This window comes from Chelmon rostratus, chromosome 14 (genome assembly GCF_017976325.1).
Source record: "Chelmon rostratus isolate fCheRos1 chromosome 14, fCheRos1.pri, whole genome shotgun sequence".
NCBI classification, from domain to species: Eukaryota; Metazoa; Chordata; class Actinopteri; order Chaetodontiformes; family Chaetodontidae; genus Chelmon; species Chelmon rostratus.
In genome coordinates this window covers 15,060,423-15,074,982 of record NC_055671.1, presented here as the reverse complement: position 1 = coordinate 15,074,982, position 14,560 = coordinate 15,060,423, and the positions used below count along the sequence as shown (strand labels likewise).

The following is a 14,560-nucleotide window of genomic DNA, read 5'->3' as shown; positions in this document are numbered from 1 at the left end:
TAGCAACAGTGAACTAGAAGTCCATGTTAGATTTTTAATGATGCGCTGTCATCCTGCAATCCCCTGTGTGTCCACTTGGTTTCACACTTGTGCCATGAAAACTTCTCGGGACATGTCTGTATCCAGCACATACAGACATGGTATATTATATACAGTTAACACCTGAATGAAATAAAATAATCTTTATGGCTGTTTCAGACATGGACTAGCAGTCCACTGTAATTCAGTCCACATTGTTGCTGTGAATATTGAGATGACTGTTGGGAAACAATAAGCATCTGAGCATCTTATCTCTTCATTCTACAAGTCAAATTAGTGGCTTACTAAAGCGGAAATGAGAGCATGACACTTTGAACTGGTTTTGTTGTCAAGTGCCATTTTGATCCACTGACACCAAATCATTGACCGACTGTGAGGTAACTGAATATAATATTAATAAATGTAATAATACTACCCCAAATAACTGCTAATTCAACGTATGTCTTACACCTGTTAATCTGAAAATGTATCCATATAGTAACTGTGAAATTATTATAGGTTCTGTTGTAGTTTCCTGGCAGTTGCTCCATTATTCCCCATCTAAGGAGGAGCTTTATGATTTGTCTGTCCTACTGCTGCTCATCTCAGTGATTGTTTACAGTTAAACTTGTTCAAATAAGTTAAAACTTGTGTGTACATAATTATAATAAAAATAACGTACATAACTTATATTTATGGTGTGTTTTCCCTTTAACTCAAAGAGCGAGAGAAATGCACACTGCGCGCCTCCGCTCAGCTAAACGTGCGCGCGGCCGATATCCAATCGCGACCGTTAGCTGGGGCCGGGCGAATGCGGTGGTACCAAAGAGGAGAAAAAATCTGACCGACCGTGCCGGGTGATGTGAAAAGTCACAATACCACATCAAAACCAGGGTTTCCCATCGCATGTTGAGACCAGTCAAGCAGATATGAGAATGACCTTTTGCCAGATGGTAAGTTAGTAGTTTTTACACGCGCCTATATTTTTGTTTTGGCACTTAGAAAGACTTGTTATTTTTGACGACGAATTGCCTGCAGTGTCTGCGCTTTCCCGTTACCATCTCAAAATGGCGGAGAGGCCGAAAGCTAAGCTAAGTGGCAAAGTTGGCATTCACAAGCGCATCGATTTAGTGACTGACCATTAAAATAATCCAGCGGTGATATTATTCAACTATGTAGAACGCGATTGCAAACGGATTTTGTGCTTCTCCGTCAATACGTGCTTTGTATCGACTTGAGACACTTGTTGTGAAACCTTGTTAGCTAGCTGAATATTTGGCTAATGTTAGCTGCGTCTATTTATGGAAGTTCTGTGGGGATGAGCTAACGTGGTACGTTAGCCGCTAAGCTAACTTAGTTGCTGTCAGCTTGCTGCCATATTTCCCACAGCCCGGTGAAAATAATTGCGATGGTTCTGTGAAATACATTAATCAAATGCTAATTTTGAAACATTGACATTATTTGTTGTGGAACCATTTTAAATTGTGTGGGTAATAGTTAAACAGTTAACCCAGTGTTGTCCTGAAATGTCAGCTAACGTTAATAGCCTTATAATCAAACTTGGGCTACATATCCCATTCACCTACACATTTTAACGGGAAACTGTTATTTTATTTTCAACAAGTGACTATGTTGCTTAGCATCATGTCTGCGAAGACCAACGCCCAGTGTGTGCTTTTGATATGGTGACTGTATGGTATTGGGAATTCAGCCTGCTTAAACTGACAGCTCCAGTTAACGTCTACGTTATCGTGCTAAGCTAATGTTAGCTGGAAAGGGCGTTGCTGAGCCATTGCTGCAACTTTGCCCTTGTGGCCATCGAAGCTAAGAAAGACGTCACCAGAACTAGATTTTGAACTCAGACCTGTTTCTCTAACAAATAAAGCAGTCTTAAGCTGATTTGGGTTGTTTTCATGCATACTCCACGCTCCCTCAAGGTAATCTATCAACGTTTGAGGAATCACAATTAACGTTAGGGTGGAGACTCAAAAAGAACCAGTGCGAAATACCGATATGCTATACTGATTTCTCTTGAGATGTACTAAACTGTCTCATGAGCTGAATATTACCATCTTATTGAATGCCCGGTTATTGTCCTGTAACTGCTACTGCAAAGTATTAAATCTGAAGGCCCATGCCTGTAGAATGGACTATGGACCTTAATATGTGCCCAATTTTTTTAAGTACTCCAGAATCTCAAGGTGTTACCAAATACATTTTTTCAAATACGATGAGATGTTGTTGATGAAAGCTCAGTGAAGGTTTTATTTCTGCTACATTTATACCTACATCCCTGCTATTCCTTTTCTCCTCTAATTAACAACTACACTTACTAAAGTACAATACTTCCAGATTAAGTGGAAAGACAAAGATGGATTGATGTCATATTTAGATATTCTGTCACTAACAGTGACAAGAGTCACATTTAAATCTTGACTGCCGGTATTGCTGATACATGCAGCATGTTTAGATAAAGGCTGACTAACTTTTGAACTGAGCGATTTTACTGTTGGGTGATATGCTCATTTCACATTTCACAAAAGCCTGAGAGACAGTGATTAAGAAAATGTAATGAAGTAGTGGTGGCTGCTAGTTAAAGGAAAGAAAAGATTTGCCTTGATGTTTTGATTTGTAATCAAACATTGCCTTGCGGTTCAGTTTGTGCCAGCAGGGACTTGTTTGGCCTGAAGGTCACCCATAAGGAGGGGCATTGTACAGCAGCTTGACACAAACGGAGCACAATGACTGAAAACTTGATGTGCAGCCCGAATTCATGCCTGTGGCTGGTTTCGTTGCCTTTTGTTTTGTTAAGTTTACATTGATTGTCTCCTCGTAATTCAGTGCTTTTTTTTTCTTTTTTATAAATCACTCCTACTTTGAAAAATAACATTCGAATTGTAATAAACGATTTATCATACTAGGAATTTCTTACAGTTTTTTGCAATTGTTTTATTCATTAGGGCAGTTTTGAATTGAGACTTGATGATGCATTCATTAAAGTGAGTCAGGAGGCTTAGGACATGCATACCCTCTCGTTCTACCTGTAATCATTATGTAAAAGTGGTATCCCCACCCAAAGGCTGAAACAATAGTTTAAATTAGCAATGTCTATTGAAGTTAGTAATTGATATGTTCTTAAAACACCTCAGTGCCACTGCCCATTTAACAAATCTTTTATTTACTGATTATTTGATTAGTGATTTTTATCAGTCAATTGTGTAATTAATCAAGTTCAAGCTTCTCAAGTGCGAGGATTTGATGCTTTTTTCTGTTTTATTTGATATCGTATGGGACAATTACTGGGACAAAACAAGACATTTAAAGATGTCATCTTGGGCTTTCGGAAACTGATGAACATTATTCTCTATTTTATAGACATATTTAGAGATGTTTGAGAAAATAATTGATAGGTGTGTTGAAAATGGAAATGATTATTAGCTTTGGTAGACCTAATGTCCATCTTATGTTACCATAGCTAAAAGCGATGTTGCACCACTTGCTTACTGTACCTCATTTTACCAACAGCCAAACAACTCAAAGTTATTCAGCTTACAGTGACGTGTATCTCAGGAAGCAAGCCTTTATAGCCCAATTTCATGATCAAAAGTCCTGGGGGGGGGCAGATAGATGAGACATAATTGACGTCACAGTCTGATTTTGTAGCCTAATGGGAGCTTAGTCATGTCATCTGATCACCTTTTTACATTTCACAGTTTAAACCAAGACAATATGGTGACATTTCGTAGTTGTTGAGAAAGCAAGATGGGCACGTAAGTTCTTACGTCTGTATAGTGATTGAGAGAGGATGCAGAGATGGGAGCCTGCTCTGCCTCACCTCCAAGTGACATCTCAGTGTTCCACAGTGGCAAGTAAATTAAATGTGGTTATCATGCTACTTATGTTCTTATTAGCCTCCATATTGACGCATGTGGTCTGTCACATATTGCGGTAGGAATGTTTCTCCATCTAAAATGCATTATTATAGCTTAAATGTGAGTTTTTAAAGCAGAGGTTTTTTTTATTGGGAATTATACTAGGGATGTCCCAGTCCGTTTTCGGCCCTGATCAAGATCTGAGTCCTTTTTGATATTGGATATTTGTGGATAATATGTCTGATCTGATTCTGATATTTACCTGAATGTTGATTAAATGTATATCTGACACATTGAAATAACACCTGTAGCCTTCTAAATGTGGCACACCATATTTTTCACGAGCTTACTGAAGGTCCTGGTTCAAAAACTGTTAAGTTGATAAACTGAAATTATGATATATGAATGTGAAAATTTAACAGGGAATATGAAAGTAGCCTGAAAATGACTTGAAGTGATTTGCTAGAGAGATGTATCACTGTTGTAGTTGCTAGGAACTACAAAAACAATTGCATTTGCAAAGAGGTCAGAGTGATTCTTCTTTTACCTTCGCGTAGTGTGGACACTGGCTTGCAGAGAACAGACAAGTTTTATTTTGGGCTGTTATCAAGTTACTCACAGAATTAATGTTAGGTAGTGACAGTGACAGTGATGGTGAAAGTTGGTGACCTCTGCACCTGCTACTTCGACGGCAGGGGGAACACCGCAGAGGATGAGCGGAAAGAGATGGAAGCAAAAACAAATGCGTAATTTGAATATAAAGGTCTCTGAACGTGAAGAACTCACAACAGAACATAGATAAAATATTCTGTTTCTTTCAGAGGGGGGTGGTCTCATTGGCGATGATGGGGGAATCACTGTAATCATCAGGTTGTAGGGCTGGGCAACATGATTGAAAAGAGTGTCACAAAATCACATAAAGTTATTAAATTGATGACTAATACAATCAACTGTTGAATGAGTTACATTAGATGAAACTCTTTACACATTTAAAACAAAAACCTTTTATGTAAGTTTGTCTCGTAAAGTTCAAAGCCTGAACTGACCACAGGCAGTGTCCACAAATGAACAGATGCATGATGTATCTGATCTTTTGGCTTTACTCTTCCTTTGGTACAATCTTGTTTATGTGTGCAAATTCCTTCAAAGTAAGCCTTAGTTTAAGTAGAAGGGGGCCTAGTGGTCAGATAATCACACAGGTTGTAAACAAACCCCTCCACATTACTTCCTTTTGATAAGTCTGATACATAAACAGGACCTTGAACCCTTCTTGATTTATTGCTCACACCATGTTCTCTCTGTTTTGCACCTAGATAACTGTAGATTTGCCTTTCAATACTGTAACTGGATGACTCTTAAGAATACTTGTACTGACTGAAACCAGGCCTCATACTGTCACTTGCTTATTTTACACACCCCTTTATCTGTGTGTTCCCTTAAAACATTCCTCTCAAATACAGTTGCTAGTGAATTAAGAGTCTCAGGCAGGTGCAAAGCTACCGAGATTGTCTTAGTTACGTAATAGTTTAGAGGGTGGTGTCTTTGGTCAAATGGCTATATTTGAACCACGTAGAGAGTTCTGCTCAGCAAGAATCACTATCTCTGTGCTGTCAACTTAGAGCACTCATCATGTTTACAGGCAGGAAAAAGGAGTTCTTTCTAGGACACTTCTGGCATGTCCCCGGCTAAATGTTTTGTTCTCTGTGGCTGCAATAATTTCATTGTAAGGAAATGCTCCAGTGATTGTCTGTAAAGTAGAAATATATGCAGGAATAGCATCTGAATGTTATGAGTATCATTCAATTATTTATTTTCTTGGAGTAGTCTTTTGTGTTTAGAAGCAGCAGCTGGCAACGGATGGTGAAATAGGCAAGAATGATGCACCAGACAGAAACACAGGCAAGGGCTTACTATTAAGGTCCTCTCTCCTTGTCTGGGGTTAATCCTGTTAGCTGCCGCCCAGTCCTTTCTTTACATTGCACTGTCAGCTTTATGGAGGTCTCTATCACTTAGAAACACACACACACACACACACAGACTCTAGGCTGTCTCGTCTAGCCACTAAGCAGCTTCGTGCTATTGTGGCCCCAGGTACCAGCAGTGTTGAAGCTCAGGAAGTGAATGTTCTTATTAGCTTCATAATCCCTGAGAGGTGTATTTTGATTCGTCAGCATGTGCTGTTGATCTGTGCTCTTGTATTGGGATGGTTATGTTGTCCTAAAACTCAGATTTAAAACTATGATCAAGAAAAAATGATTTTAAACTCCCACAGATTATTGATGTGATAATTGGTGCAAAGCCATGCAGGTACAATTAGCAGAATCAGCTGCTACCTTTTAAAAATGATTGTTTGCTTATATTACATCCAGAGTTTCAGAACAAGCATGCTGATGGTAGAAAGTTGCTAGTTCAGTCTTTAGTTAATAATAAATCAATCAATCAATAAATATGTTTTCTCAGTGTATTTTGAAAGGAGGATGAGAAAGAGCCTGTAAGAATCATTTTTTCCTACTTCCCAGCATTGTTGAATTAAGTGTTGTACTTCCCCCTGTTGCTGCTCTACTCCATTCACCAAAACCTCAATAAAACCTAAACTGTACTGTAAATTTTTGTAGCACATCTTGCATGAATATATTACATGACAGAGAGAAAGTAAGAAAAAGCCATAACTAAGAAGAGTGGAAGGTGTCAACTTCTTGTCTCTTTTTTTCTTTCATAACTTGTCTTGGGGCCTAGCTGTACTGGCAGCTCGGCTGAATCACTTTTCCTGTTTGTTTGTTTGTTTTTTAGTCACCTGTCTCTCTCTGTCTCTTTCTCTCAATCAGGTGATGGGCACGCATGATCAGTGAGTGAGCTTTGGGCCGGTGAATACTGGGGGAGCCTGGTCCCAGCTGTTGATTGACAGTACTATCTCCAGTTCACCTCCCTCTGTGTGACACTCTTTTTGCCACCTCCGAGTCTCTGAAGGAAGAACATCACTGAGGGATTCAACACCTCCCCACCACACACTTCCCAGCCAGACTCCCCCAACACATTACCTCACCCTCACCTCCCCAAGAGGGAGAGAACAGCAGCCACCATGGTGCTGTCACAGAGACAAAGAGATGAACTGTGAGTGCCTGAATGTAGACATTTGGATGTGCACGCTTATCACATATGCAAACAAGAATAGCTATGTAGATCAACACACATACATTGCTCAAGAGGAGTTCTTTCATCTAAGTGTGCGTACATGTAGGCCTTTTAGCAATACCTCGAAATTTGATCACATGGCAAAGACGTACATCATGTTTTCCTCTCTTAATAGAAAGCTGTTTGAGCTAAATCATCCAGAAGAGGTCAATGCAGATGTTGTGTGAAAGTGCATTTACAAGAATGTGTAATCATTGAGGAAATGTGAAGAGATGTGAGCTTCAAGGTGCTTCACTTGATAGCTACTTAGTGAATATTTCATAACCCACATGACAGGAGCAAAGAAGTGAGGGGGTTGGGGAAGGAGGAGGAACTTAACAAGATGATGGCTGGTTAGTGTGAGCGGCACTGTGCAGTGACATCTGTCTGGCTGATCATACTGTATGCACCCCAGTCTAGACAGCACAAAACAGCAGATGTTTTATCTTCATGGTAAAACCTTCTCAGTCAAGAAAATCTGGACTGTTTTTGCTCTGATGTGTTTACAATAGGATTTGATTGGGAAAATTTAGTGGACATCCTTCTGCCAGTGATGGTTTAATGTTCAAAGTCTAGAACAGTTGAATCAGGGTTACAATTACCAGCCGTTCAAAGTAGCCCTGAAGCGTCAGCCTAAATTTAGCACCGTTACTCATGAAATATTCACTCTTTTTCTCATAAAAGAGCTGTTGCACTCATTTATATAACTGTGTGCTTATGTCTGTGTGTATTTGTGTGGGAGTCTATATGTGTGTTTAAGGTTGTGTTTCCTTGTGCTTGTGGTTGTCCTGTCCCTGTGTTGTACTTGTTCTCTCTTTGTGGCAAGTCTCTAGTTTCCATAGCAGCACAAAACATAGTTTCCCTGTGATTTGGTCCTTATGTTTTGTTTTCTTCACTGAAGGATTGTAATTTCCTATTGCACACACTCAGATTTGCTGACATTTAAGGTGGAACTGTGAAACTTGAATCCCATTGCTCCCATTTGTTATACAGGGTGTGGTCTCCACTCTTTTAAGGAGGAACCAGCATGCCTCTTAAGGTGGATATTTAATGAAGACATATTGCAGGATGATAATAATGACAACGTCACTTTGACTTTGTTGACATGGAATTAATTTAGCACAATTTTAGGCCAGTCGAATGAATACTGGCTGCTTAACTTTGGCAGTGGGTATATGCTATCATCTGTCAGGATCCAATCTGTAATTGGTGAGAAATTAACACCTGAAACCTTTCAAAAATCAATTTTATTCCACTTTCTCAGAAACCGGGCTATAGCCGACTATCTCCGTTCCAATGGATATGAGGAGGCCTATTCCACCTTCAAGAAAGAGGCAGAGTTAGATATGGTAAGGCAAGACAGGTGCCTAAAAATCTCAGAATAAATGACCAAAAAAAGTGTACATCCATGTTTACTAAGAGGAATGTGGATCCGTTTCTCAGAGTCTTGTCTCTTCTCCCTTCATAGAATGAAGAGGTAGATAAAAAGTATGCAGGGCTTTTGGAGAAGAAATGGACCTCAGTCATCAGATTACAGAAGAAGGTAAGGAACCATTGTGTGCTAACTGATAGCATATTTTAAATGTGGGTGTGCAGTGAAGTTGTCATGACATGGACAGTTCAACTTGTAATGTAGTGCTCATTGCTTTCTGCCATGCTCCCTCACCTATCTAGAAAAATGTAAACACAAAACCATTGGCTTTTTGGAAATCTGAACTACCTGATGGACAGCATGATAATGTACATTCTTTTCTTTGTCTTCTGACACCTCTGCCTTGACTCACCACTCTGCCTCAGGTGATGGAGTTGGAGTCAAAGTTGAATGAGGCGAAGGAGGAGATGACACATGGAGGATCTGTAGGTCAGAAGAGAGACCCCAAGGAGTGGATCCCCCGTCCCCCAGAGAGATACGCCCTGAGTGGGCACCGTGCTCCAGTCACGCGTGTCATATTTCACCCCGTCTTCTCTGTCATGGTCACGGCTTCTGAGGATGCTACCATCAAGGTGTGTGTGTCTTTGTCTGTGGGAGAAAACCAAATATTAGAAACACTGTTTAATCTGATGCAATACAATCCACATCACTGCAGCCTCTGGAATGCTCATAGAGTTAAATCGATACCTTTCTGACAGAGTTTCAAGAAACACTGGGGGTTATTGTGTGTCTATTAGATTATATTACGTGTGTCTTGGTGTGCCTACACAACTGGCAGCTATGTACAAATGTATCACAGTGCACTGGGAGAAATGGTATTGATATATTGCTAACAGTGTATCGATGCAATTTGCTTAAGTGCTTAAAATTTTGAGTAAGTGTTCTTTAAAAGTTGAAGAAAACTAATGGGACAGCCCTTGATCTACTATAATAGTGCCCTAAAAACACTGATATGTTATGCATAAATTTGTTCCTAAAGAGGTCCCATGTGTGCTCTCTGGCATTGTTGTGTACACCTCAGATATACATGCCACCATTTGCTCCATAATGTAATATTGTTTCTAAAGTGAGCGCTGCTTTGAAAATGTGTCCCCAGTAGGATTATTAAAACACAGTAATGGCTGCGTGCAGCTGCATTCATAAGCAGAATCAGTGAGTGTTGCAGCACACCACAACGTAGCCTCTGCAGCTCTGACCCCTCAGATCAAAGCTGTACTGCAGATCTGAGCCTGTTCTCCCTTTTTATCCTCAGTGCTTCTGCTTCAACACGCCCCCCCTCCATCCCTCCCTCCCTCCCTGCTTTCCTTCCTTCCTCACTCACTCGTTTTTCTGCTTTGTCACTGCTCATCTATGTAGAGATGGGCTGATGCTCATGTTGTCAGAGGCAACACTCCCAGAGCACAGCGCCTTGGGAAACATACAAACCTGTTTATTCTACATCCCCTTTTTTTCCTTTTCTGGCTTTTTATTTGTTAAACAGTCTCAGTAGATTATTAAATGTATGTAACCTTGGCTATGCGGATATCCTCAACAACTGTGTTTTAACAATTTAACTATTTAACAATGTCTATCTGCACAATTTTAGCATTCAAATTAGAGTTTAATGTCAAAACACATCTTACCTCGACCCCATGCTTCCCGTTGAATCTGTCAAAAAACACATTGGTCATTTGATTTTACAGCTCCAAAAACTTGATCTGTCACTGACTTGCCATTCCTCTACATCTGTTATGCCAATATAGCCATGTTTGCTGTTAAGGCCCTTTTAGGCACAATGCGACAATGGCACCACTATGGTCTGAACCCCATTATTTCCAGTGACTTGCGTGGCACCACAATCGCTTTTCACTGCATCAGGCAAAGCAGCACATACAGCCCAGTGCGCCACTGACGACTAACTGCTGAACCCAGCGTTGCACACTGCTCAAATAGTGTTGCATCTGAGTCCTTAGGCTGCTAGACCTGGTTAGAATTGACCAATGTCAGCTATTTCTTGGTTATATTGGATATTAAGGGAAGGTATACAGGTCTGTTTGATAATTGGGAAGGATGACACTGACGTGCCTGATCGACTTCCGTTGCTCGTGTCTGATTTTAGGTTTGGGACTATGAGGCAGGGGACTTTGAACGAACCCTGAAGGGCCACACAGACTCTGTGCAGGACATCTCCTTTGACCAGACGGGAAAACTGCTGGCTTCGTGTTCAGCTGACATGAGCATCAAACTCTGGGACTTTCAGGGGTTTGAGTGCATCCGAACAATGCATGGTAAGAGAGCCTTACAGAAATAACAATGGTTAAGATACCGGAACACCTGCAAAAGTTTTGTATCTAATATACAAACACAGAAGTCTGACAATTTCTTTTCAGTTTAATTCAAATTTATGAGCAAATACTCTAAGGATTAAGATAAATGCAGACCAGTTGTAGAACTAAACTCTTGACCGTTTCATCTAGGCCACGATCACAATGTGTCGTCTGTAGCCATCATGCCAAATGGTGACCACATAGTGTCTGCATCCAGAGACAAGACCATCAAGATGTGGGAGGTGGCCACTGGGTAAGTAAGGGGAGCCTCATTTCAACTCTCACCATCATGAGCTCTCATAGAGACTTAGATTGATGTAATTTTACATTTTGAGTATGGTTTATCATTTAGCATATTTTTTTGCCATATTCCATTTTTGTATTTTCATTTTTCCTTCCCATGATCTTAATATAATCCCTGATGATAATTCATTGCTTTTTGATTCATTTATACTAAAAGCTGTTCTTTTAACTCAACAATATTTCCATCTACAGGTACTGTGTGAAGACATTTACAGGCCACAGGGAGTGGGTGCGGATGGTGCGTCCCAACCAGGACGGCTCGCTGATCGCCAGCTGCTCCAATGACCAGACAGTGCGTGTCTGGGTGGTCGCCTCGAAAGAGTGCAAAGCCGAATTGCGGGAGCATGAACATGTGGTAGAGTGTATCGCCTGGGCTCCTGACAGTGCTCACCCCACCATCCTAGAGGCCACCGGCTCAGAGGTATGTACAGCTGCGTCAGGGTCTGACATTTACCCACAGAGGATGTTTGGCTCATCTGCAGGGTTTCCCACAATTGTTTAGCGATGACCAACCATATGCACTGAAATAATGACCATGCCTCCTAAGACATTAATGCACTTTTATTAACTAATACTGTTACATAAAACAGAAGAAGTACTGTTGCAGTGAGACCAGTGAGGCTTTTGTGAGATGATCACCTAGCTGTTAATTGAATTTAATCAGAAGATTAGATGCCATCAGGATGTTTTGGATTTAGCAGATTAGTGATAGGTCAGGTTTTCACATCACTTATTTCACAATTACATGATTGTGAGCTCTTTAAAAACATGGCATGTACACATCTGCATCTATGTTCATAATCCAGTCTGCAGCCATGCTAGTGACAGACTGTATTTAGGCACATAGTGGTAAAAGCCAAATGCTAAGATGCTCACATGCCAATGCTACCATGTTACCGTGTTGGACAAATTAAGATTTTGAGTTGATATTGGTGCCACATCAACAGGTCAGGGAAATCACCCCGCCCAACATTGCCACCCATAGAACCAGACCTCTAGCTTGGCTGAAAATTGCCACATCATCCCTAAGATGGCTTCTTTTTTGATGACAGACTGCGTTGTCTTTTGTGAAGCCAGTCACTGTTCCTTACGTCTTCCTTGTATCTCTGTTTTGTAGAGCAAGAAGAGTGGAAAACCTGGCCCCTTCCTTCTCTCTGGATCCAGAGATAAAACAATTAAGATGTGGGACGTCAGCATTGGCATCTGCCTTATGACTCTGGTGAGTAATGGTTCAGATGACTGTCTTAGTGTTACTTCTTGTGATTGAGGGGAGTGTTAAATAAGCTGCCGTGTTTCTTCAGGTGGGACATGACAACTGGGTACGTGGGGTATTGGTTCATCCTGGAGGAAGATTCATAGTGAGCTGTGCCGATGACAAAACCCTTCGGATCTGGGACTACAAGAACAAACGCTGCATGAAGACCCTGTGTGCCCATGAACACTTTGTTACCTCTCTGGGTAAGACACAGTTAATAATGAAATAAATTTAACTCCTATATATACTGCTTCTCAGGAGTAACCTGCACAGAATCTATAAAGACACAGAACAAAGCAGAAACGCTCACTTTTTAGGTCAGATTAAACTTATTTCAGCCTTGTGGTGAACCTGTTTAATTTATTGATCTTATCTTTAATGCACCATACCTGAACAAATGTTTACCTGTCTTGCAGATTTCCACAAGACTGCTCCCTACGTGGTGACGGGCAGTGTCGATCAGACAGTCAAAGTCTGGGAGTGCCGCTGAGACTGCCTCCATCTCTCACCCCCCCTAAGCAGCCCTAAAGCCCAACCCTACCCCAGCCCTCTCCTGCACCTCAGCCCTCCTCCTTCTGTCCTGACACCCAGCCCAGCCCCTCACCTCCGCACTCCAAACCATAGTTGACCATGGCGCTTTACCTTCTCCCCGTCCCCTCCCCTCGCTCCCCTCTCCTTCCCTCTTCCCCTACATCGGTCCAGCCCTATTAAGATGACTATTGTCCTTTTATGTAAATTATTCTGGATGTAGGGTACGCTTAATAAATGTCACGCAATCTCTGACACATAAACACACTCAAAAGATAAGAAGTATTCCTTGCATGGTGAATCAAACAAAAAAATTGTATACTGTTAAATTTGCCGAATTTGCATACTGTTGTCATGACTTCCTGTCAGTTCAAAGGGTAAATATCCTTGTGTGCTGGCGCAGGTGGATTTCGGTTAACTGACTGACTGCCCCCCCCTCCCCTTGTTGAAGGGGTTTGGGTTTTGTTTTGTTCAACTCCATGCCTCCATTGTTGTGGTCTGTCACTGCGTGGATGGTGATAGAGAAGGTGCGAGGAAAGTGAGCATAAAGGAAAGAGAATGAGTGGAAGCTGTCTAGGACAAGATGATAACACGTTGAAGAAAAAAAAATAAGCAGGATGCAGCTCCCTAGTTGAATCACATGAGGTTCTGTGGGCGAGTGCACGTGTACATGTGTGTATACATTGTATGAGTGTGTGTGTGTGTTTGTATATTATGACAGGAGAATCTCTTCGCCGTCTCTGCTTTGACGGTCAGAGGCGAGAGAGGAGGCAAAGCTTCTCGCCCACTGTGTTCATTCATACTACTTCAGCTCTTTTAACAAACTCGCTTTCTAGTAGACACTCACAGGACCTTAATGATCCCTAAGCTGCTGAGAGCACAGTCAGGCACACGCCCCATAGCAAAAGTGTGTTTTACAGAGGAAAAAGTCTGCTCACCTTTTATGAGATTTGTGTGTGTGTGTATGTCGGCCCAGAGAATCGCCCAGTGCCCTCTTGCTCGCTATCTCTGCCTTGTTAACCCATTGAGGGCTCCCTCGCGCGGGATTTTCATTCTGCTTTCTGTGGTCTCACTGCTCTCTTTACACACACATACACATACACTCACAAACGCACATACACGCACAGTAAAAGTTGTGTATCAATATATCTGGATGTCATTGTTTGCAACATAATGAAATAAAATTCTGTAAATATAAGTTATCTATTTTGTCCTTTCTTTTTTAAGGAAAAGAGGAGAAACTTCTCGGAGTCAGACAGGGTTCACCAACGCTAAGACTTTCTTTCAGCTGAAAGCATTTTCTCCATCATTTAATCTGTCACTGTGTATAACTTTTGGATGGGGTGCTGTGACAGTTGACACAATTTTGGCATTTGGAACGTCCAGTTTGGTTCGATCAGACAAATATTAGTTTGTGACATGAAGTGCTAATTTTAATACAAACTTTGGGTCTGATAACTTAAACTGTCAGAGTAAAGCGTTTAGAAAGAAATGGGTCACCAGACAAAATCTGGGAAACGACTGCTCTAGACAGCAACTATTATTTATGTATAACTATCTGGCTGTGGTGCACAGATGTCGGTCTGGTGCTCCACCATGGCCTCTAAGCATCTTTAGCCAACTTCAATCCAGGCACGGGCCACACGCTGATTGTAAATATTGTTGAAGCAGATAG

General features: G+C 41.2%; 1 protein-coding gene across 1 annotated transcript; it reads left to right on the top strand.

Moving 5' to 3' along the window:
• Positions 1 to 816: 816 nt before the first annotated feature.
• On the top strand, positions 817 to 14,077 carry pafah1b1b (platelet-activating factor acetylhydrolase 1b, regulatory subunit 1b). The gene is made up of 11 exons (XM_041952411.1): positions 817 to 971; positions 6,716 to 7,001; positions 8,326 to 8,410; positions 8,530 to 8,604; positions 8,859 to 9,065; positions 10,592 to 10,760; positions 10,950 to 11,052; positions 11,295 to 11,523; positions 12,220 to 12,321; positions 12,404 to 12,560; positions 12,774 to 14,077. Exons 2-11 carry the CDS (start codon positions 6,970 to 6,972, stop codon positions 12,845 to 12,847), a joined length of 1,233 nt encoding a protein of 410 aa, XP_041808345.1. The 5' UTR covers positions 817 to 971; positions 6,716 to 6,969; the 3' UTR covers positions 12,848 to 14,077.
• Positions 14,078 to 14,560: the final 483 nt, after the last annotated feature.